Source organism: Pleurodeles waltl, chromosome 7, assembly GCF_031143425.1.
Source record: "Pleurodeles waltl isolate 20211129_DDA chromosome 7, aPleWal1.hap1.20221129, whole genome shotgun sequence".
NCBI lineage: Eukaryota > Metazoa > Chordata > Amphibia > Caudata > Salamandridae > Pleurodeles > Pleurodeles waltl.
In genome coordinates, this window is record NC_090446.1 from 471,595,521 (window position 1) to 471,620,617 (window position 25,097).

The 25,097-nt window shown below is 45.6% G+C and overlaps 1 protein-coding gene across 1 annotated transcript in view; it reads right to left on the reverse strand.

Moving 5' to 3' along the window:
* Positions 1 to 25,097, reverse strand: part of LOC138304211 (polymerase delta-interacting protein 2-like) — a 116,095-nt gene that overhangs the window by 21,779 nt on the left and 69,219 nt on the right. The window contains exon 7 of the mRNA XM_069244078.1: positions 12,645 to 12,781. Coding sequence (XP_069100179.1) covers positions 12,645 to 12,781 — 137 coding nt within the window. The remainder of the gene's footprint in view (positions 1 to 12,644; positions 12,782 to 25,097) is intronic.

A 25,097-nucleotide genomic window follows, 5' to 3' on the forward strand; every position in this document is an offset into this window, starting at 1 on the left:
CACCCAGTTTGCACAATCATCCCTGCAGAGATGAGGTGCTGCTAGTTAGCCAGAAAACCTTGATCAGGCCGACAGCTGTCACATGGTGTGGGATTGGACTCAGTTCCCCATAATTCAGGTGATTCTGCCACCTGCATCTAGTAGCCTCATAAGGATAATGAGAGCCTACGTGACAAGGGTGTCAGCTGAGAGTCTCCAGGGGGGACCCCGAGGGTTGTCTACATAGGGAGTAGGTAGTTAACAATGGTGAGTGATCAGAAAGATACCGGGCAAGGTATTAAATGTGGTCTATATTACGGACGGTCGCTGCAGATATAAAAAAGGTAATCTTATCTACTATGGGTGCTCGTAGCGGGCCTATAGCAGGTATTGGTGCAGGTATACGGGTGATAATGTCCTCAAACATCAGTCAAGTCTAGAGTATGTAACGTTTTGTACGGCGGCCGTAGCTCTAGGTTTAGTATTAGCCTTTGGTGGGTGTCTGTCCATGCGACCATTCAAGGTGCAATTAATGTCACCCGCGATGATAAGCTCTGTGGAATCTGCACTGCCTCTAATACTGATCACATGAAACCACCATCATCGATAGTTGGACTGTAATCATTGATAATACTTATATCATGTGGTTCCAAGGTCCCCTCTAGGACACCAAAACGTCCCATGTCATCACAAGTTACCCTTGTTGGTCTAAAGGGGATATCTGGGGTGACCCAAATCAAACTTCCCCCTTGCGTAGCCTGAATAGGATGTTGCAAATACTTGCTCCCTCCACCTCTGCTGGAGATGTCTAATACAATCCCCCCACAAACATGTTTCCTGTAAGAGGGCAAGGGTCATCCCATACCGGTGGAGATAGGCAAATACTTTTCCTTTTTTTGCAGATTATTGAGACCTCTCACATTCTAAGTGAGTATTTCGTATTTGGTCCCTGTAGGTGTCATTGGTAATTGGTGTAGTAGGTATGTTTACCCTTGGGTGGGAAAAGTAGGATTCAGTCGACTCCACTGCATGCCCCCTCAGAAGCAAACCCCCTGTAGTGTGTGGGCCATAATGTAACAGCTGACTGCATAGGCAATAAGAACATATAAACTCAAACAGAACAATGCAAGACGTTGTGTCAATCGTAAATCCCTCAACCCAAACTCCCCCATCCCACAGGCAGTAGTACCTGATCCCTCCTGCTTAACCCACTATCAAGAGGTTAATTAACCCCACCCCAAAATCTCCACACACCCCCACTGAGAAACCCAAAAAACTAATCTAATATTATACTCCAAAATTCTAAGGTGTGTGAGGAATCTGACTAAGATCCAGATCGCCTCTTGTCAGAAGCACAACAAGAGCTCAGTAAGGGTCACCCAGATCTCAGATTGTGCCAGCCCAGTCATGTAGGCTCCCAAAAGGTGTCGTCGACAAATAATGATGCTGTCTGGGGGGCCCCTCTATATCCATTCCCATTCGGTGATCGTGTTCCGTATTGCCTCCAGCTGGCAGACCTCTTTTGTGTCTCCCTGAGACTCCATAGTCAGACGCGTCTCTCCCCATCTACAGCTTATGGTTGCAACCACGGGACTGTCATTCCATCGGCGAGTCCCCAGCCCAGGAGTCTCTCCTCTGGCTTAGTGAAGTGTGGAGATTCTGTGTTGCCAGCGAGTCCTGCTCTCTCTGGAGCGTTCTGTCGTTAGCAACCATGATCCTGTGGATTGAGTTATGTTGAACCAACTCCATTCTCTACGGAGGCCTCCTCCTGGGATGGGTAGATCTTCTCAGGCCTCTGCATCATAATTCTCGTCATTCCAAGGGGGATGGTCCCTGATTCAGCCCCAAGGAGTCCATCCAATCTGATGCAGCCTGGGGTGTCTCATAGAACTGCACCTTATTGTTATATTGAACTCTGAGGCTTGCCTGGAAGAGGAGACTGTACTTAATATTGTGCGCTCCCATCCTCTGTTTGGTTGGGAGAAAGCCTCTCCTCAGTTCTTGCACCCTCCTAATATAGTCTGGAAATATGTGGCTAGGGGTACCTTCATAATTAGGAGAACGACGAGTCCGAACATTTTGAAGGATAAGGTCTCTGTACCTGTAATTAAATAGTCTGTCAATTATCGCTCGAGGAGGGGGGTTGGGGGCCGTGGCCAAGGTGCCAGACCAAACGCTCTGTGGGCCTGTTCAACCACAAAAAAAAAAAAAAAAACTTTGAGACCGATAGGTTGCAGTGCTGAAGTGATCCATTCCTCCAGGAAGATCTCTACTGAGGGACCCTCTGCCCTCTCAGGGAATCCCAGCAGCTAGAGATTGTTACGGCGCGAGCGGCCCTCTGCATCCTCTAGGCCACCAGCCATCTGAGTGGCACCGTCCCACAGATCTGCGACTTCCGATTGTAGCTCCCGCACAGTAGTGTGTAGGGTTGCAATTTTACATTCAGTGGTCGTGACTCTCTCCACCACCACCACCCGGAGATCCAACCGCAAGTGGTTTATATTTATGGTCATAGTCCCTTTGATTGCCTCCAGTAAGGCGGCTGTGTCCTGGCTAAGTGTCTGCCGATCAGGGGGTGAGCCAGGCTCGTGGTCATTTTGCTGCACGCCAGGGACTGTATAATGTTTTATTGTATTTGACTGGGCTCCTTTTACAGTTTTCTTCTTGCCCATGGCGGCATAAGTAGCAAATAAAATCCCAAGGCGTATTCAATGAATCCCCAGATCTCCGATACCACTGGGCTCCTTCTGTGTGTCCAGTCTAAATGGGCCCCTTCATTGCAGTATAGGAATGGCTTGAAGTCGGGCGCCTCACGGGCTATCAGTCGTACAATGGTGAGTTCTCACTGAGGCAAAAAGCGAGCCAAACAAACCATCACCCAACCCCTTCTTCCCTCCCCCAAATGCATCTGCGATTCTACGGGAAAGTCAGGTTGTGAGGACGAGAGTCTAATGCCCACTAATTAACAGTGTCTGGGGAGTCTATGGATCGTTACCAATTAATCGTGGAACCTGAGCAGACCATAGAAACCGTGCTGGCATAAGTGGGTAGATTTACTGTGTCCTCTAGATAGAGCCACTTTATCGACCCCCGGACTCACTGTGAGGGTGTTCACTAACTTGAGGACAGAGCCTGCAGGTCTTCGACCCACTCTCCAGGGCTCCTCAGGTCCACCACCGGTACGCTCCAGGCGGCCCAGCCACTCCACAGCAGGTCCCAGGCAGTATTTGTAGGCGGCCACCCGCTAGACCCCTGGAGGTGCCACCCCCATTGCTGCCAGTCCACCCGACTCAGGATGGGCCAGGCTCAGCAGGATCTCACTAGAGGAGAGCAGACAACTCAACCCTGTCCACCACCTCGTCCGGGCTCCTTCGGAGCCTCCACGACTCCCGGGTCACCATATGGCACATGGATCAGTCTGCTTCCTTGCAATGCCCTGGGCCCTTCAGCAACGGTTCTGCATGCCTCATCACCAGCGACGTCCTCGCCTCTTTTCACAGCCCCAATCGGAGTCCTACAATTACCGAAAGCTCCAACCGGTCTTGCCATGGCCTCCAGTCAGAGCCCGGTTACACCACTCCATCGTCAGCTCTCTCACTCTGCTCCGTGTTGGGAAAGAGAAAAACAAATCGGGTGTGGGCGATTGAACCCGTGTGGGGTGGGGGGCAATCAACCACAACAGGGCACATCACCTAGGGCCTTCCAGGTCCAGGGAATACAAAGGATTTTGTATGATAATGATGATCAGGCAGGAGCTCTGGCAAGGTGCTGGTAGTCAGCCATCTTACCAGGCCATGCCCCCCACCGATGACCATAGAGTTAGCAGATCCAAAGGATGGGGTGTCAAGTGCGTGAAAGGAAAATGTTACTTACCAGTAAACATCTGTTTGTGGCATGTAGTGCGGTAGATTCACATGCTGTGCATTATCCTACCATCTAGTGTTGGGCTCGGGTGCTGCAACTTGTTTTTCTTCAACAAGGGTTTTCGAGTCAAGGGATCGATTGGCTCTTCCTTCTCTGTGCTACTGCACATTGAGTTCTTTGTTATATTGTTTTGCCGCAGGCGGGTAAAAGATAGAGTATGGAGAAGTATAGAAAAGAGAATGTCTATGTGAGTAAAATGAAATACGTACAACTATACACAAATAGAAACTAACTGAAATGGACACAGGCTTCCATGGAGGAGGAAAGGTGCATGTGAATCTACAGCACTACATGCCAAAAATAGATGTTTACTGGTAAGTAACAATTGCCATTCAATGGCATGCGTGTCTGTAGATACACATGCTGTGCAAAGAGTGTAAAGCAGCCCCCCCCCCCCAAACAAATGCGGTGGCTAGCCTGTGGGAGTTGCAGTTGTTTCAAAAAGTGTTTTTAGGACAGCCTGTCCTACATTGGCTTGCTGACTAGATTGAACATTTACACAGTAATGTTTTGTAAATGCGTGTGGCGTAGCCCAAGTAGCTGCTTTGTAAATGTCAGATAAGAGAAAATTCCCTAAGAATGCCATTGTGGCGCCTTTTTTTTCCGTGTGGAATGTGCTTTAGGAATAACTGTTAATTGTCTTTTTGCTTTGGCGTAACATATTTGTATACACTTTACTAACCATCTAGTTATGCTATTTTTTGTAATAGAATTTACTTTATGTGGTGCTGAAAAAGCCACAAAAAGCTGCTTAGATTTCCTGAACTGTTTAGATCTGTCAATATAATAATACATGAGAGCACTTTTAACATCCAATGTGTGGAGTGCTCTTTCTGCCACAGAGTTCGGTTGTGGAAAGAAAACCTGTAACTCAATAGATAGATCAATGTGGAACTTTGATATCGCTTTTGGTAGAAATTTAGGGTTTGTACGCAGGGCAAGTATCTTTATGTATCTGAGAGAAAGTCTCCTCCAATGTTAAGGCGTGTAGCTCACTAACACGTCTTGTAGATGTGATAGCAACTAAGAAAGCCACTTTGTAAGAAAGGAATTGTATAGGACATCAGTGAAGAGGCTCAATTGGAGGACTCATGAGCCTAGTGAGTACAACATTACAATTCAAAACAGGCATTGGGGGTAGCCTGGGTGGGATTACTCTTTTAAGGACTTCCATGAAAGCTTTAATGACTGTTATTTTTAATACTATATTATGTTGTCTGTTTTGTAAATATGCTGCAATAGCATCTATGTGTAGCTGAATTGATGTATAAGCAAGATTTTCTTTTTGCAGGTGAAGCAAATAAAGAATGTATTGCACTGATGGTGCTAGTGGATCAATGTGTTTAGATTGAGCATAACAGACAAACCATTTCCATTTAGTAGCATAGGAGGCTCTAGTTGTTGGTCTACGTGCCTGTTTCAAAATATCCATATATTTTGCAGGCAACTGAAAGTAACCGAACTCTATGGCTCTAGGAGCCATATTGCAAGGTTGAGTGAATTGGGATCTGGGTGCCTTATTTGTTGGAATTTTTATGGGAGGAGATCTGGTCTGTTGGGGAATTTCTTGTGAGGTACTAGAGAGAGATCCAGCAGAGTTGTAAATCACGGTTGACAAGCCCATATTGGTGCTACTATGATCATTTTGAGAGAAGTGTGTTTGATTTGCCGCACCAGGAATGGAATGAACGGGAGAGGTGGAAAAGCATAAGCAACTATTCCTTACCAGTTGATCTATAGGACACTGCCTTTGGACTGGGGTTGTGAGTACCTGGATGCAAAGGTTTGGCATTTTACGTTTTTTGCTGTGGCGAATAGATCTATCAGAGGTGTTCCCCCACTTTTGAAAGTATTTTCGAAGGACTACTGGATGGAGTTTCCATTTGTGGACTTATTGATGCGTCCTGCTTAGCAGGTCTGCAAAGTTGTTGTCTGTGCCTGGGAGATATTCTGCCAGAAGATGAATGTGTTGATGATGAGCCAACCTCCAGACTGTTTGCGTGTAGGAAGTTGGCTCTGTATATACTATTTCAAAGTAAGAAATAGTTTGCACAGAGTCCAAGGGTTCCCCTTAGAGGTAAGATAGTGGCAAATTTAGATAATTCTAATGCTCTATTTTGTGGTAGTGTGGTCAAGCGGTAGGCTTATCAGAAGGTAGTGTTAAGCATTTGTTGTACACACACACAGGCAATAAATGAGGAACACACACTCAAAGACTTACTCCAGGCCAATAGGTTTTTAGATAGAAAAATATCCTTTCTTAATTTATTTTTAGAACCACAAGTTCAAGATTTGAAGTAAATACATAAAATGCAAGGTACTTCACACAGGTAAGTTAGGAACTTTGGATTAAAGCAATATCATATAGTCTTTGTTAAAATGGCAATAAGCTATTTTAAAAGTAGACAGTGCAAAAAACAACAGTTCCTGGGGGAGGTAAGTATAGGTTAGATTGTGAGGTAAGTAAGACACTTACAAGTCTCAGTTCCTGGGCATAGGCAGCCCACCGTTTGGGGGGTGGGTGGGTGGGGTTCAGGGCAACCCCAAAGTTACCACACCAGCAGCTCAGGGCCGGTCAGGTGCAGAGGTCAAAGAGGTGCCCAAAACACATAGGTGCCTATGGAGGACAGGGGTGCTCCGGTTCCAGTCTGCCAGCTGGTAAGTACCCGCTTCCTCGGGGGGGGCAGACGAGGGTGGTTTTGTAGAGCACTGGAAGAAGGAGGGGGGGGCACACAAAACACACCCTCAGCGGCACAGGGGCGGCCAGGTGCAGTGTGCAAAGCAGGCGTCGGGTTTTGAATAGGCTTCAATGGAGGGACCCGGGGGGGGTCACTCTAGTGGAGCAGGCAGGCACAGGGGGGCTTCTCAGGATAGCCACCACCTGGGCTAGGCAGAGAGTCGCCTGGGGGTCATTTCTGCACTGAGGTTCGGTTCCTTCAGGTTCTGGGGGCTGCGGGTGCAGTGCCTGGTCCAGGCGTCGGGTCCCTTGTTACAGGCAGTCGTGGTCAGGTGGAGCCTTTGGATTCTCTCTGCAGGCGTTGCTGTGGGGCTTTAAGGGGGTCGTCTCGGGCTACTCACGGGGTCACAGTCGCCGGGGAGTCCTCCCTGTGGTGTTGGTTCTCTGGATCTCGAGCTGGGGGCGTCGGGTGCAGTGTGTGAAGTCTCAAGCTTCTGGAGGGAAGAGTGAGTTCTTTAAAAGTTGCTTCTTTGTTGCAAAGATGTTGCTGTTGTTGAGCAGAGCCGCTGCTCACAGGAGTTTCTTGGTCCTGGGGGTCAGGGCAGTCCTCTGAGGCTTCAGAGGTTGCTGGTCCCTGTTAGATGCGTCGCTGGTTGCAGGTTTTCAACTCAGGAGACAGGGCGGTAGGGCTGGGGCCAAAATCAGTTGTCTGTCGTCTCTGCAGGCTTGTACGTCAGCAGTCCTTTGTAGTTCAGATTGCAGGAAATCAGATTTCCTGTGTTCTTGGGTGCCCCTAAATACTAAATTTAGGGGTGTATTTAGGTTTGGGAGGGCAGTAGCCAATGGCTACTGTCCTGGAGGGTGGCTACACCCTCATTGTGCCTCCTCCCTGAGGGGAGGGGGGCACATCCCTAATCCTATTGGGGGAATCCTCCAAAACTAAGATGGAGGATTTCTAAAGGCAGGGGTCACCTCAGCTCAGGACACCTTAAGGGCTGTCCTGACTGGTGGGTGGACTGCTCCTTGCCTTTCTCATTATCTACACCAGCCTTGCCACCAAAAGTGGGGGCAGTGGCCAGAGGGGCGGGCATCTCCACTAGCTGGGATGCCCTGGGGCACTGTAACAAAAGGGGTGAGCCTTTGAGGCTCACCGCCAGGTGTTACAGTTCCTGCAGGGGGAGGTGAGAAGCACCTCCACCCAGTACAGACTTTGTTCTTGGCCACAGAGTGACAAAGGCACTCTCCCCATGTGGCCAGCAACTTGTCTGGTTTGTGGCAGGCTGGCAGGAACTGGCCAGCCTAACACTAGTAGTCGGATTGGTATTCAGGGGGCATCTCTAAGATGCCCTCTGGGTGCATTTTAAAATAAATTCCACACTGGTATCAGTGTGCATTTATTGTGCTGAGAAGTTTGATACCAAACTTCCCAGATTTCAGTGTAGCCACTATGGAACTGTGGAGTTCGTGTCTGAGAAACTCCCAGACCATATACTCTTATGGCTACTCTGCACTTACAATGTCTAAGGTTTTGCTTAGACACTGGTGGGGCATAGTGCTCATGCACATATGCCCTCACCTGTGGTATAGTGCACCCTGCCTTAGGGCTGTGAGGCCTGCTAGAGGGGTGACTTACCTATGCCACAGGCAGTGTGAGGTTGGCATGGCACCCTGAGGGGAGTGCCATGTCGACTTAGTCTTTTTCTCCCCACCAGCACACACAAGCTGTGAGGCAGTGTGCATGTGCTGAGTGAGGGGTCCCCAGGGTGCCATAAGACATGCTGCAGCCCTTAGAGACCTTCCCTGGCATCAGAGCCCTTGGTACCCGGGGTACCAGTTACAAGGGACTTATCTGAGTTCCTAGGGTTGTGCTAATTGTGGAAACAAAGGTACAGTTTAGGGAAAAAACACTGGTGCCTGGGGCACAGTTATCAGGGTCCCAGCACACTTTCAATCAAAACTTAGCATCAGCAAAGGCAAAAAGTCAGGGGGTAACCATGCAAAGGAGGCATTTCCTTACATTGTGTTAGCGGAGACAACTGGAGAGAGCATGTCCCCCTGTATTTGTGAATAAGAAACATGTCAGATACTGTTTCTTCGACCAAGAATATCCCTTGTTGCTCCAGTTCCTCTTGTACATGCTCCTCTCCGAAAATATCCGGGTTGTTGTCTTGTGTTGATTGTGCCATTTCCAGCCTGCGAGATATTCGGTCCCTGAGTGTTTTCTTCCCCCAAAACGATCGAAACGCGTCACAGGTCGCCTCGTTATGGTCTGGAGAAAGGCAGAGGTTACACATGCAACAGTGTGCCACGCCAAATTGCCACACACAGATCAGAGGACAAAATCTAAACGGCCCCCATTTCATTAGGGTGTCATATTCTTCTGTGCCACTGGGAAATAGGCCTGAGGTGGGGCGAGGCCCGCCCCAAGGAGTATGACTTTGAAATTTAATCCGAGTCAATGTAAATTATGAGTGAGAAATGTGATCTAAATACAATACCGTCGATGGAAAGTAAAGACTGAAAAGAATCTCAAACTGGAGAGAGTCAATACGAGCAAACAGAAAAGTCCGAACCAGACAGCAGAGAAAACGTAACCTAACAAAGAACTCTATGCCCAAGCGCAGTAGCACCAAGAGGGAGCCACTCGATCCAGTGACTCAAAAAGCCTTCTAGAAGAAAAACAAGTTGCAGCATTCCAAGCCCAACACTAGATGGCAGGATAATGCACAGCATGTGTATCTACAGCCACACATGCCATCGAATATGAAGGTTTCTAAACCAATTGATTTGTGGAGGCAGTGCCATTGTCAGAATTTCGGTAACCAAGTCCAAGGGTTATTTCCCTCACGACAAACAGGGCAAAAGATACCACCGGGCGTAGCTCCACCATTATGTATTTTCCCCTCAAATTATGATCACGTTCTTATACTCAGTTTTGATATACCCTGCCAAACTGAATGCCTCTCCTGGTTTAGAAAAAATATTTGAGGTTCAATGTTGGTTTTTAGTATTGGACATTCGTTCTTGGGAACGTCTGTGCTCGGGATCTTGTTTCTAAACAATTGTTTGAGACATCAACTTTATGTCCATTATGTGGAGTTGTTGCACATTGTCCAAGATAAGGTGGGAACGTCAGTAAAGAAATAAGCCACCTCAGGACTAATCACACTGGGCATGCTATTAGGGCCGTATGATGATTTGAGTTATGTGTTTTATTTCTCGCAAAGTGTTTGGTGTTAATGAAAATATTGCATAAAAAATATCTACTAGATGTGCCCTGTTAAGAGGGGCTAATCTGGTTGAGTCGGAAAAAGATATGAACTCAAATGCCACTACATCAGTTGATACTGGACAGGGCATAACTATTGCGTCCCAAGCCAATGGCTCCTTCCCCACAGGGGTGTAATGTTCTGGTAGACAGAACTATGCCTGGGTGTTTAATGACTCAGTACTGGTCAAAACCGCTAATAACGTATTTAAATGGTTTCTGTACATCCTATCTTCAAGTGATGGCACTTGGCCATTTGATAACTCAGCTTGGGTTATTGGTAGATGCCCATACCTGGGGAGTCGATTTAGTGGATCCTGGGCGTCACTGTCCATCATCAGCGTGACCTTTGTTAACTATACTTAGCTTTTTACAGACCCTTCAGCAGCTACTCTTTTGACTTTCGTTTTAGTCTTGGTTTCGACGACACGTACCTGCACAGCTTGTGAAAGACTGATGGAAGCACAGTGGAAGGAACATAGGCTATAACTGCTGCTAAGCTTCACTAGCCTCTAGTGGTTCTTTAAGTAATCCCTTCAGACAGTATAGTTAAGCATCCACTGGCCCGGTTTTTATTTTTACCTCTTTCCCAAGTCTGTTACTTTTTTTTTTGCACTTTTGTTGCCTTTGCCACTACTAATAGCTCACAGGGATCAGCTCCTCATTCACTTGGGACAGCAAACGCTGATGGTTGCCAGAGAGGATAGGAGACTTCCTGGTAGCTCAGAGACACAAGAGCATCCAGACGCTTCCGCAGCACAACAGTGGTGGAATGCAAGATGCAATCTCCTTTGATCGTACCCTTTGCCCTTTGATAGGTTCTTATCATGTCCAATATTGGCACTTGTAGCAGCCACATTTCAAGTTTTGAGGAGCCAATGGGACAAGGATAGACCAAAGACCCAGCCCTCAACATTCTTCAGATCACTCCATACTGCTCGAGGCCACTAAAAAAATAAAAACAAGCAAATGTCTCAATGCGACTACTACAGTCGGTGCAATCAGTGAGGTGACAATGGTAGCCAAAGGCAGCTGGGTGAGTTGGATATTGGTGGTCTATTGTGGGGGCGAGAGGCTGCTGCAAACGCTGCTTGAATGGAGACAGATTTACTCTGTTGGACCTGGAACCGGAGTGGAAAGTGACAACCCCTGCCACTCTCCCCCATCCCATCCCCCCAAGCCCCTCCTAGTGACCACCCTTACCATACATCCTTTTTCCATAGTCCAGTTCTATAGTCACAACTGGAGGTCCTTTTGGTCCAGTGAGTCCCCCCCCCACCACCCAACTGAAAAACGTGACTAGCTGGTTACAATATGAAGGACCTTAAGGTTGCGTGTCCCAAGATGACGTACTTTGGGTGCTGGTCTATTCTGGCACCTTTAATCTACATATGTTGACTTGTAAAACGTTTACCCTGGAACAATGGTCAGGATCCTAGACTACCACCCTCTCACCGAGTAGACTCATTAACTTGGCATCAAGACTGATTAATTCCCCAATTCCCAACATTTTCGACTTTGGCTGTTACAATGGGCTCCCTGTTAATCTCAGATAGCAGGTTTTTGAATTAGTTTTCTGGATTCTGAACCACTTGTGAATAAAGGCATCAAGCTGCCTAGCCTTGCACCCAAAGCTGCAAGAAATCTAAGACAGGGGGTAGGCTTATTACAGGCAAAATCCATACATTCTACCATTCAATCTGGCACCTATGCCCCGGTTACTGGTTTAGTTAACAACAGTCTGAAGTAAAATTGATGGTCCATAATCTCTGCAGGAGACACCCCAATCACCACCCCCACAGAATGCTCCTGGCTATTGGGCTTACATGTTATGTATACTATTGTAATGCCTTACTAAGTCATTGCATTTCAGTACAATTGCTTGTCACACAAACTCTCTGACATCTCCTGGAATACTGCAAGACTCACTACCCTTCAAAAGTCAAGTTTATACAGCGAGCAACTTGATTAACCAGCTGAAATAGTTATTGTGGTCTCAGACACAGTAGTAAGCTAAAGTACCCACCAGGGATTTTGCACAGTAACTACTTACTAAGCCACAACAGAAGAAGCTTCACAGGAATAACCCCACCATGCTACGTTTAGTTTCACCCCACTCCCCCTGAAAGTTTTCCTGTCTGCAAATGTCTTCATCTGGCAGTCTCCAAACTCTCCGACACTATCCAGGTGCCAGCTTTACAAGCCAGCATACAAAATCGAAGTATGCGTGGTGATGGAGTAACCAAAGGGCTCCTATTTTCATTCCTAAATTCAACCTCCATCAGGGATATGGCACTGCTAGTTGGTGGCGGCTTGAATAAAGCCAAGGTGCATTTATTTTTCTGTACACTGAGGTAAAATATACATCCATATACTATAAATCGTAGTGCGTTCTTCCACAGTGCAGCATTTTTCTTTTATCGTGTATGTGTGGCAACACTGAATTTATATATGCTTGCTGTCACTGCTAGCAAGTACATGTGGCAATAATGGTGTACTCCACTGCCAGCCACCTCCTCTGCCCCATCATTTTTAACTGTACCGATCTCCCTTTTGGATGGTTAGTAGTAAAAGAAATCCTCTTCCACTGAATTTGAACTCATCAGTCCTGTCCTCAATTTTGTGTCTATTGTAAAACCCCCTAGTGAGTAGCTGTTTTTACAGCAGTATCAAAGAAAATGAAAATAAACACTGTTACTGTCAATTCTTCCCCCCCCCGTTGCTCAGGGACCTCGAGCAGTAACACGACAACATACAAGAGAGCACAGGTAGTCTCTTCTATGACAGAGGACATACCCGCATGCCCATGTAGAAGGGTGTGGCTGTAACCCGCAAATTCTCTGTTGTCTCGCGGTGAACATCAGACAGCTCTAACCAGTGGTGATTTTTATCCTGCCAGGCCCGGAGGGTCTCCTGAACTACCAAGAGAGGCTCTGTTAAAAAAAAGAAAAAAGAACAGCTGGTTTAAATGCAGACATCGACTGAATGTTACTTCTTTATTTTCATGCATACATATTCCTAGGTACTCATTTCAATAAGCACGTGCTTTCTAACTGGAGAAGAGGAAATGGAGGATTGAGGGTGAAGATTAGTGTGAACACCAATTCGATATTTGAACTCTTCTCACAAGGAGATACAACAGTCAGAGTGATGCAACTTTTTACCATTTTGTACTCAAGAAAGAGGAAGATGGGAGGGTTGGGAAAGGAAAAGGGAAAGAGAGAAAAGAGCAAGACTGTGAGAGAGAAGAGCTAGACAGAGTGAGAGACTGTGCAAGAGATACTTCCCAACCTCAAGTGAAATTATCTCATGTTACTGGAGGGATGGGGATCTAGATTTGGGGGGCATTTGTGTACTATGAAATACCTGGGAAAGGGTGATATCAGCGTCACTGGCAAACTGTCTCTGAAATGGAAAGCAAAGGTATGGTATTTCATTACCAGCTTAAAGGGATTTATTTGCAAATGTCACAGCATATGTTTGTGATATGGATTGGCCAGAAATAGCTGATATGCAGGACAATTCAGACAGCATATGTGGAAGCGGCCATCACAGATTTCGGATGCTACCTCCGGAAAATAAGGTAATTCTTCTATCCTGATGGGAGAGTGAAGGTTGGTGCCTTAACTATTCCTGACACACGGAAGTGGTGAATGAATGTTTGGACACTAAATCCCCTGCTTGTTATTTGAGGTCACGTTAGATAGTTCCCACTGAGTCTAACCACCCAGACCCGGCATTTAGTGCACGTTAATTGTGACTCCTGTGCCATCTCTAATTCCAGCATTGTCCTCTGAAGACTGCTTCCCCTTGTCCAATCCACGTGCAGTTAATATCAGTTAAATTTAAGAACTGTGGTTCCAGAAAGCTGAAATAGGAGTTTGAAAGTTTTTAAGGAGTAGGGTGAAGGACAACGAGCAGAAAGCGAAGGGCAGGGCCTAGTAGAGCGGGAACAGGACGGGGAGGCACGGCGAGTCAGCAGCAGAATTGAAAGCTTTGTAGTTGTGCAGTTGGGAGTGGGACACTGCGGCAAGCCAGCAGCGGAACTGAATACACCCTGCCACCTATAATTCACAGTAAATCCTTCTTTCTTGAGGATTAAGCAGCAGCCATTTTCACAACAACTCCAACATTCCAGGACGACTACCCCCTTCCCAGAGCCAACCGTTATTGATCAAGCATCCTCATACCTTCTCCCACAAGTAGTGCCTGATCAACCAGCCCGAAACTAGAACTAAATTCTTCAACAATAGAAGCAATGGAGCTCCTACACCCTACTGCAACTGTTAACATCAAAGTTATTAATAAGCTGGAGTCAAAAAACTTTCTTACCAAATCCCCCCTGAACTTTTGAATCACACTTTAAAGCCCTGGGAAATCTCGCAAACAGAACTTTGAGCAGGGAGATTCAATCTCTACTTACACTCACTGCACAAGTGCACTCAAGCGCCGACCCAGGAGCAAGGACACCAAAATAATTTGACAGCAAGGACGGCAGCGACCTCACTCTAACTGAAGAAATCGAAGCTAAAGAGAATCATATTACAGAGTATCCATCTTCCGCACGCACCTTTCAAGCTCACGCAGATGGTCCAGTGATCGACCTTTTGCAACGGGGCAACTTCCCAGCTAAAAAACAGCACCAATGCAAATAGCAACCAAGATGCCTTTAAGAAAAAAAATTATCCGCCCAAACCAGCAGAGCTCCTCCTGATAACCCAGGCAATTTGGATCCTCCGGAAGCAAATTTCTTATCAAACCTATCTTCGCTCACCTTAGCAGAATGGGAAGCTATGTTAGCCATGCATGGTGAAGATCAGGAAAATCACTTAATAGCATCAAGCAGCGACTCATGAATCTGTACATGCGAGTGCAACCATCAACTTAAACTACTCTGGAGACGGCTGGACCACCATGTTAAAAACACTGCAGATAACGATGGACACTTTATAAATTATCAGTCCACAAAAATGGACATTCAAATTTTAACACACTGGTAGTCTTCACGTTCAGGATTGACACGAAGATTGCTTACCTTAATAGCTTCATAATTAAAGTGCAAAACGCAGCGGAAGATATGGCGCTGGCAATACTCTGCACCCAGTTTCCCAAATCTAGACAAACTAGAGTCATACCCTAAAATACTTGGTGACATTCTCAGCAACCTCAAGCAGGCCTCAAATCCTACAAACCTGGCAACTAACCAGACAAAACACATTTCTGATGGCCTCATTCAGGGTGCCTCGCAGTCAGCACATGAAGAAAAGGAGTGTGTGCCAAGTGACCACTAGGAACAGATCTCCCAAGTCCCATTTCTGGATATAGACACTGTAGCCCAAATGGCCGCAACTGAGAACCCTTTAATCAACCATCCACCCACAGAAGGACCAATTGCTGGACCAAATCAGGACCCTTCCGGCAACAGCCAAGAAGAGCAACTGGCCCCTGACAAGCCATCAGCAGGCCAGAGGAAGAAGAACTGACGCAAAGCCTGTAAACACAGGGAAAAAAAATAGGCATTAGGCAAAGCATTTTCTCATATTTCAGCAACTGCAGTAGCAACCCAAATGTACAAAGAAAAATACCCCATGATGAATAAACAAAGTAGGACAGCGACCAGGTCGAGTACACAGGCTCTCAACCTGCCAACCCAGGTACTGTGACTAACGAAGAAATAGCTGGCTCAGGAGAGGTGGCAGCAGCCAATAATTCCAGGCAACAATCCAAGTAGATAACTAACCCCTCTGGCACCAGAGAACAGAACTGATAGACCTCTCAAAGGAGGCCATCAAGTGAATTCTGAATTCAAAGACCGCCCCTGCAACAGACCTTACTTCCATAATCATTGTCGTATTTGTCCACTAGCATGCCCGGCCAAGGCCCAGGCAACAATGGTGTGAACTCACAACCCCGTTTTGGGCACACACAATACATGTCAAGATAAAACCAGGTTCCGGGACAACCAAAAATCAGATTCAGTCACCATTGTAACAAGGCTTAATGAGCAACCAGACAGCAGGGGACTCCTTTTCAGAACAGTCAGTCAGCAGCCTCAAGTTACTGGTAACAGGTCCATCTGCACGGAGTCTCTATCCCCTGCGCAAGCGGGAGCTGCGTAGTTCTAATGTACCCTGAGTAACAATCACAAGGCCACTCTGATCTTCTTAACCACTGGAACATTCTTTGATTACTAAGCGAAATTCCAGAAACCAAGACCCTAACTACGGCCAACACAGACTTGGCTGAATTCTTGGCTCCAGCACCGGGACGCACAGATGAAACCACCAAGGTGACCTGGTGATCAGCTGCAGCGGCAAACCAGAGGTAGCAGCAACCCTTAAAATTGGGGTATACTGTTGTCTTCTGAAGCACAACTGGCCTATCCTCACATTCTAATCACCCACAAGACGAATCAGACACCCACCTCCTCACACAAACATCCAACTCAGTTCTAAGGAGCGCACAGAGTAAATCTCCGAGTTTCCCCACTCTCTAGCACCTCCGGAGCATGCACGGTCAGAGCACCCATGCAGGACAAAGACTGGAGCTGGAGCTGGATTGCAGGAGCCTCGAGTCAACTAAAAAGTCAATAATGAATAAATCCAACAGCAGCGGTAGAAACTGATCATACTGGCAAGCTTTGAATCTGCTCATGGAACATCAACGTCTTGTCGGACAAACTAGTAGACAATGAGACACTGAAATGTCTGCACTCCTTTCAGATTATTATGCTACAAGAGACAAGGGTTGAAAAAGTGACGGCGATTCCAAGGTCCATCAACTACACAACACCCGCCACAAAAGAAGCTGCTTATGCCCGCCTATGTGGTGGCCTAGCTAATTATATTAGGACGGCCCTAAAAGGCAACCATACTCAGCAATTGACGGCTTGAAGTTGCCTCCAAACAGTTCTAATTACTTTCAAATAGGACTCTCTGATTCTTAATGTAGCCCCCAGAAACACATCCCCTAAAATTGAAAGCAAAACACTTAGAAAGTAAGCACCTGATTAATGAAATGGCAAACCTGCAGAACAGATCCCCACCCTCCGGAAATAATTATTTCTGGGGATTTTAATATTAATCTTTAGGGTCTATGCAAGGTGAGAATATTTTTCAGTGCAGAACGCCCTCTGGTCAGTCCCAGAGCAAGCCCAAAATTCTACTTTTAAGCATGAAAAAAGGGAGAGAGTTCATCAGAGATCTGGTGTTTCTAAATCTGCGTGCAGCCAACGGACGATTCAAAGATGACGGTCCTCAGTTCTTCACCTATCACTACCACAAAGGACAATCTCTGATAGACGTCATGGGGCTCTCTGCTCTGTTAATTCACTTGGTCGCTAGCTTCGCTATAACCCTTAGTGAAGAAAGTGCCCATTTACCTCAAGAGCTATCCCGCACATTATTCTTGGACAACCACATAGCAATAGATGCATTCCAAGTCAACTATAAATAATAAGAAATTGAAATGGTCATCGAGGTCACTACATGATCTAACTGATGTAGCAAAGCACTCATTGAGAACCCTCCTGGACAACATGAGCGAAACTTATTCCACCTGGGAGCACTTTGTAACTGAATTTGTGGACAACTAGGCTGTGCCAGGGGGTATATCCAGCAATGCGCCAAGAACTGGCTGCCTGACAGCCAACAGGAAAAAAAAAAAAAAAGAGCTTAAGCAGTGTTTAAACCAAACTCTTTGAGCATATCAGAAATCTCCCAGTGACAATACATTGAAAACTAGGCTGGTAAACTCCAAGCTTGCTTACAGAAAGCACCGGTGGGCCCAAAAAATACAGATGCTAGTGATCATCTAACTGCCAAACTACTAACGATTTCACAAACAGCAGGTGCTACAGTCTGATAGCACTCCTGGATGTGAAATCTAAGTATTTTGCATGCTGGCTCCTTGAGGTGCTAGTAACTTGGGCTATTGAGAAGAGTCTCATCCTGATCAATCAAACAGGGTTTGCTAAAGGAGTGGGAACAATAACAAATCTACTGGGTAAAGCTTTGCTCTTTGACTAATCCAAGGCGACTAAGTAGCCCCTCCCTCTCTCCTTTATAAATTACAAGGCCGTTTTCGATTGAGTGGATAGTAAAAAAGTGTGGAGCAAACTGGCCATGTGGAATATACCCAACTCGTGCTGAATGCCTTGGTCCTTCTCCACAGGGACACCTAGGTGAGAATTAAGTTAGGCGATGGATCCAATGAATCGAGAAAGATTCCAACTAAACAAGGCCTGCGCAAAAGGTGTGTCCTAGCCCCTACTCTCTTCGACCTCTTTTTAGCCGACCTGCAAACCAGACATGCCCAGGTCAACTCCAATCCACCTAAACTGGGCAACAGCCTACTTCCATGCCTGATGTATGCAGATGACTTACAGCGAAAAGTTTGTTTTTTTAAATAAAAATAAAATAAAATAAAATAAAAAAAAGAAAGAAAGAAATGGGAAAAAAGGGCTGCAGAAGAAGGCTTGTGTTTTTTCCCTGAAAATGGCATCAACATAGGTTTGCGGTGCTTAAAATCACCATCTTCCCAGCTTTCAGGAACAGGCAGACTTGAATCAGAAAACAACATTTTTCAACACAATTGTGGCATTTTACTGGAACATATACCCCATTTGTACTATTTTTTGTGCTTTCAGCCTCCTTCCAGATAATGACAGATATGGGTGTGAAACTAATGCTGGAGATCCCAGAAAGCTCAACATTTCTGAAACCTAGACAAAATTCTGAATTCAGTAAGGGGTAATTTGTGTAGATCCTACAAGGTTTTCCTGTAGAAAATAACAGCTGAAATAAAAAATATTCAAATTGAGGTGAAAAAAAACAGCCATTTTTCTCCACGTTTTACTCTAACTTTTTCTTATGATGTCAGATTTTTGAAAGCAATATACTGTTACGTCTGCTGGACTCTTCTGGTTGCGTGATATATAGGGCTTGTAGGTTCATCAAGAACCCCAGGTACCCAGAGCCAATAAATGAGCTGCACCTTGCAATGGGATTGCATTCTATACCGGGTATACAGCAATTCATTTGCTGAAATATAAAGAGTAACAAAATAGGTATCAAGAAAACCTTTGTATTTCCAAAATGGGCACAAGATAAGGTGTGGAGAAGCAGTGGTTATTTGCACATCTCCAAATTCTGGGGCGCCCATACTAGCATGTGAATTACAGGGCATTTCTCAAAATAGACTTATTTTTTTACACAATGTCTTACATTTGGAAGGAACAAATGTAGAGGAAGACAAGGGGCAGTAACACTTGTTTTGCTATTCTGTGTTCCCAAGTCTCCCGATAAAAATGGTACCTCACTTGCATGGGTAGGCCTAACACTCGCAACAGGAAACACAACATGGACACATCACATTTTCCCAAAGAAAACAGACCTGTTTTTTTGCAGTGCCTAGCTGTGGATTTTGAGCTCTAGCTCACCCAGCACCTAGGACAACCTACAAACCCTGTGCATTTCTGAAAACTAGAGACCTAGGGGAATCTAAGATGGGGTGACTTGTGGGGCTCTCACCAGGTTCTGTTACCCAGAATCCTTTGCAAACCTCAAAATTTGGCCAAAACATACACTGTTTCCTCACTTTTCGGTGACAGAAAGTTCTGGAATCTGAGAGGAGCCACAAATTTCCTTCCACTCAGTGTTCCCCCCAAGTCTTCCGATAAAAATGGTACCTCACTTGTGTGGGTAGGCCTAGTGCCCGCAAAAGGAAATGCCCCAAAACAGTATGTGGACACATCAAAACGATCAAATACTAAACTGCCAGTTTTTGCGGGGGTTGAGGGACCTGCATTTTTGTTCCTGGGCTCAGCAGCCATACAGGGAAACCTACCAAACCCAAACATTTCTGAAAACTAGACACCGCAGGGAATCCAGGGAGTTGCGACTTGCGTGAATCCCCCAATGTTTTCTTACCCACAATTCTCAGCAAACCTTAAAAATGTAGCTAAAAAACAAAAACAAAAAACAAAAAAAACATCTTTCCCACATTTCTGTGTTGGATCACCGCACCGGGACAAATTTCCTACCACCAAACGTTCCCCTCAGTCTCCTGTAAAAATGATACCTCACTTGTGTAGGTGGGCCAACTGCCTGTGACAGGGAAGAGCCAAAAACATGTTGAAATTGAGGGGGAGGGGGGGATGAAAGGGCAGTTTGAAAAAAAACATTTTTAGGCTGACAAGTGGAGCAAAAGTTTAATCGGTATAGATGAGACAATGCTGGGTGGTAGGAATTTTGTGGTTTCCTGGAGATTCCAGAAGGTTCCATCACAAAAATGTAGAAAAAAATGTGTGATTTCCAGCAAAGTTGGAGGTCTGCAGGGCATTGTGGGTAAGAAAATGGTGCAGGGGGGGGGGGATGTGAAGCACACTACCCTGGACTTACCCGGATGTTTAGTTTTAGATCTGTCTAGGTCTTGTGGATTTTTCTACATGGCAACCTCCCAAAGTCCAAAAAGTGCAGCCCTCACCATTCCAAGTGGGACGATTTTGAGAGTCAGCCAAGCTTTCATGGCCCAAATGTAAAACCAAAACCCCAAATAATGAAATGTCTTTTTGCTTTCTGTGGGATAAGATGTTTTAATGTGCGGGGAGAGCTGAAAGACTGTTAGCCCCTTCAGTTGGGGTGGGAGGCCACCACAACACCATTTTTTTATTTTATTATTGTTTATTTTTTTTTTTATTCCCTGGCATCTAGCAGACTTTCTGCCTTCCGCCCAGGGTATGGATTGGGGTAATTGCCCCATCTGCCCACTGGTGGGCAGAACAACTTTAGCCCCATTTATTTGGGGTAGGGTTATGGCCATACTCCCACCCTCTTATTTTGGGGAAAAAATGGTCTCTGATGGGCTTTCTGCCCGCCTTGGGGGCAGATTGGCATTCAAAAAAGGGGGCAGATATGGCCAACAGTAATGTGCCCTGAAGGGGAGCGACCCTTGTCCAAGGGGCAGCCCCCCCAAACAAAATATACACATACACAAAGCCCTGGTGCCTAAGTGGTTTCTGCGCCCCATGGGCGCAGATCTGCCTAATAAAAATAGGCCGATCTGCCCCCAAGGGGAGCAGAAATGGCCTAAAATAAATTTGCCCCGCAGGGTCCTAAGGGGCTGCTCCCCCTGTGCGAAATTGACACAAACAAATAAAAATTCCTGGTGTCTTAAAAAAAAAAAAAAAAAAAAAAAAAAAAGAAATAAAAGGCCAATCTGCCCCCAAGGGGGAGCAGAAATGGCCAAAATACAATTTGCCCCCCAGGGGAGCGACCCATGCCTAAGGGGTTGCTCCCAATACATATAAACATCAAGTGAACAAAAAACAAACATAATATATATATATATATATATATATATATATATACATACACACACACATACACATATAGACATACACATATACATACATACATACACACACACACACACACACGCGCACACACACATATCCCTGGTGTCTAGGTGTTTCAAACCCCCCCCCCCCCCCACCCCCCTGGGGCATATCGGCCTAGTTTTAAGTGGCCGGTCTGCCCCCTGAGGGGGGGGGGGCAGAAAAGGCCTAAAAATATTTTGCCCCCCCCCAACCGGGGAGCAGCTTTGCCCAAGGGGTCGCTCCCTTTATACGCAACTATAAAAATAAAAAAAACATTTCCCTGGTGTCTAGTGGCCATTTCTGCTGCCCGATCGCATTGCCATCAGGCATCAGAAATGCTTGCAGAGACATGAAAGGAAAAGCCTTTCCTTTCATGCCTCTGCCTGCCCCCTCCTCCCGAGCGTAAGAGAAATGCTGAGCATTTCCATTACGCATGGCGCTGGAGACGTCTAAGGAAGTCAGCACGCGATTGAGTGCGGACGTCATGTGACGTCATGGAGGGAAGGGTGGGGGAGCGGGGAGGAGAATCAGGCCGTGGGCCGGGTGAAGGACGAGCTGGTCTCATCCCCAGCACATGGGAACCGTGAGCGAGGAAGAGACCCGCTCGCTCCAGGCACCATACTGGTTAATAATTGCCCCCTTTCAGCTGTGTGGGAAGCATCCCCTCTGGAGGAGTTTTTGAAAAAATGGATAGAGCCGGCTGGTCCACCAGTCAATATGGGCTTTTATCATCACTGCTGGAAGACGGTCTGGCCCGGCTGCTCTTGTAGGTTTTAGGGACTCAATTGTTTTCTTAATTATTGGAACTGAAAACCTTTTCAATATTCCTCCTATTAATGTGGAAGATTCCTGGGTAATTGGGATATCATTGTTGTTATGAGCTTTCTCCAAATATTCAACTCATGCATCCTCTCCACCGAGCATTCAGCTTCCCTTCGGTTTTTCCTAGCCCATTTTGTGGCACTCTCAGATTTTTTTAAAAAATTGTTTGACTACATTGTCTCAAGCATGCCTTTCCAGCATTTTTCATAGTGCCCCGGTTTCTTGCTCGTTACTAACTTTTTAAATGTTTTTCTTAACTCGGCAAGTCAGTATTTACCCTCTCTATTTCCTGAAAACCTCACATCTAACTTCCTTATTCTACTGTTTAAAAGTCTACATTCACTGTCGAACCAAATGTTTCCTGATTGCTTCTCGATTATATTTTTAACTTTGATATTACTGAATACCTTTAAATCTACTTTTAGGTTTGCTACTACTTCATTGATGAGATCATCCTACCATGCAATACAGTTTTAAGGTAGGTCTTCTACCTTGATTTCTTTATATTTAAATAAGAAAGCCTTTAGACAATACAGGTACTTCTAAGATATACTTGTCCTTATCCATTTGGGGTAGACTTTTACGGGAAGCACTTGCTCCTTCTTGGCAACAGTGCCCAACCTAAGTTTTTCCCAAAGAGTAATGGTCACTCTCTTCTATCTGCAATACCTCAAGCTTATTAATATAACTAAAAGCCCATGCTTAAATGAACACAATCTATTGAGCAGTTCTGACTGCCATAAACAAAGGTTTTTTTTGCTGGACTATCCGGTGGAACACAACCATTAAGAATCACAAAGCCATTTGATGCTAGAAATTTTAACAAGACATCTCTTGCTGTAGCAGCATCTGCCGGAGAGCAAACACACTTTATATCAAAGGGCAACAGTAAATCCTCATACCTTTGATCAATCACAGTAGAGACCAATTTGTGGTTAAAGTCTTACGTATCAAAACAAACAAATAGTGCAAGTACAAGGAGCCTATTTTAATCACTTCTTCTTAAGCAGCATACTCAAAGCATTAGTAGTGGGGCCATGGGGATAATGAAAATGTCACTTACCCAGTGTACATCTGTTCGTGGCATCAGTCGCAGTAGATTTGCATGTTCTGCAATAGCTCGCCATCTGGTGTTGGGCCGGAGTGTTACAAGTTGTTTTTCTTCGAAGAAGTCTTTCGAGTCACGGGACCGAGTGACTCCTCCTTTTGTCTCCATTGCGCATGGGCGTCGACTCCATCTTCGATTGTTTTTCCCCCGCAGAGGGTGAGGTAGGAGTTGAATTGTAGTAATAGTGCCCATGCAATGGAGTGACTAAGTATGCACCTATTTAAGGTTGAGATGATACATATATAAATAATTGAAGGTAACTTCCAAACTGCTACAGGCTCCCGGGGAGGCGGGTGGGCACATGCGAATCTACTGCGACTGATGCCACGAACAGATGTACACTGGGTAAGTGACATTTTCAGTTCGATGGCATCTGTCGCTGTAGATACGCATGTTCTGCATAGACTAGTAAGCAGTTATTTCCCCAAAAGCGGTGGATCAGCCTGTAGGAGTGGAAGTAGTCTGAAATAATGTCCTTAATACGGCTTGACCTACTGTGGCTTGTTGTGCGGATAACACGTCTACACAGTAGTGCTTGGTGAATGTGTGAGGCGTAGACCATGTGGCTGCCTTACATATTTCTTGCATTGGGATGTTTCCTAGAAAGGCCATGGTAGCACCTTTCTTTCTGGTTGAGTGTGCCCTTGGTGTAATGGGCAGCTGTCGTTTAGCTTTAAGGTAGCAGATTTGGATGCATTTAACTATCCATCTGGCTATACCTTGTTTTGAAATTGGGTTTCCTGCGTGAGGTTTTTGAAATGCAATAAAGAGTTGTTTAGTCTTTCTGATGTTTTTTGTTCTGTCAATGTAATACATTAATGCTCTTTTGACATCTAATGTATGTAGTGCCCTTTCAGCTACGGTATCTGGCTGTGGAAAGAACACTGGAAGTTCCACTGTTTGATTTAGATGGAACGGTGAAATAACCTTTGGCAAAAATTTAGGATTGGTCCTTAGGACGACTTTATTTTTGTGTAGTTGTATAAAAGGTTCCTGTATAGTAAACGCCTGAATCTCGCTTACTCTTCTTAGGGAAGTAATGGCGATGAGAAATGCCACCTTCCAGGTTAGGAACTGTATGTCGCAGGAGTGCATGGGTTCAAAAGGTGGACCCATAAGTCTAGTTAGGACAACATTTAGGTTCCATGAAGGAACAGGTAGTGTTCTTGGTGGTATAATTCTCCTAAGGCCCTCCATGAATGCTTTAATGACTGGTATTTTATATAGGGAAGTTGAATAGGTAGTTTGCAGGTATGCAGATATTGCTGGAAGGTGAATCTTAATGGAAGAGAAAGCTAGGTTAGATTTTTGTAAGTGAAGCAAGTAACCCACTACATGTTCTGGAGTGGTGTGTAATGGTTGTATTTGATTAATATGGCAGTAGCAAACAAACCTCTTCCATTTACTTGCATAGCAGTGCCTGGTGGATGGCCTTCTTGCTTGTTTTATGACTTCCATACATTCTTGGGTAAGTTGTAAGTGCCCGAATTCTAGGATTTCAGGAGCCAGATTGCTAGATTCAGCGATGCTGGATCTGGGTGTCTGATCTTTTGGTTGTGCTGTGTCAACAGATCTGGCCTGTTGGGCAATTTGATGCAGGGTACTACTGATAGGTCTAGCAGCGTTGTGTACCAGGGTTGCCTTGCCCAAGTTGGTGCTATCAATATGAGTTTGAGTTTGCTTTGACTGAGTTTGTTTACCAGGTAAGGAAGGAGAGGGAGAGGAGGAAAAGCGTAAGCAAATATCCCTGACCAGTTCATCCATAGGGCATTGCCTTGGGATTGTTTGTGTGGGTATCTGGATGCGAAGTTTTGGCATTTTGCGTTCTCCCTTGTCGCAAACAAGTCTATCTGAGGTGTTCCCCAGAGTTTGAAATAAGTGTTCAGAATTTGGGGGTGAATTTCCCATTCGTGGACCTGTTGGTGATCTCGAGAGAGATTGT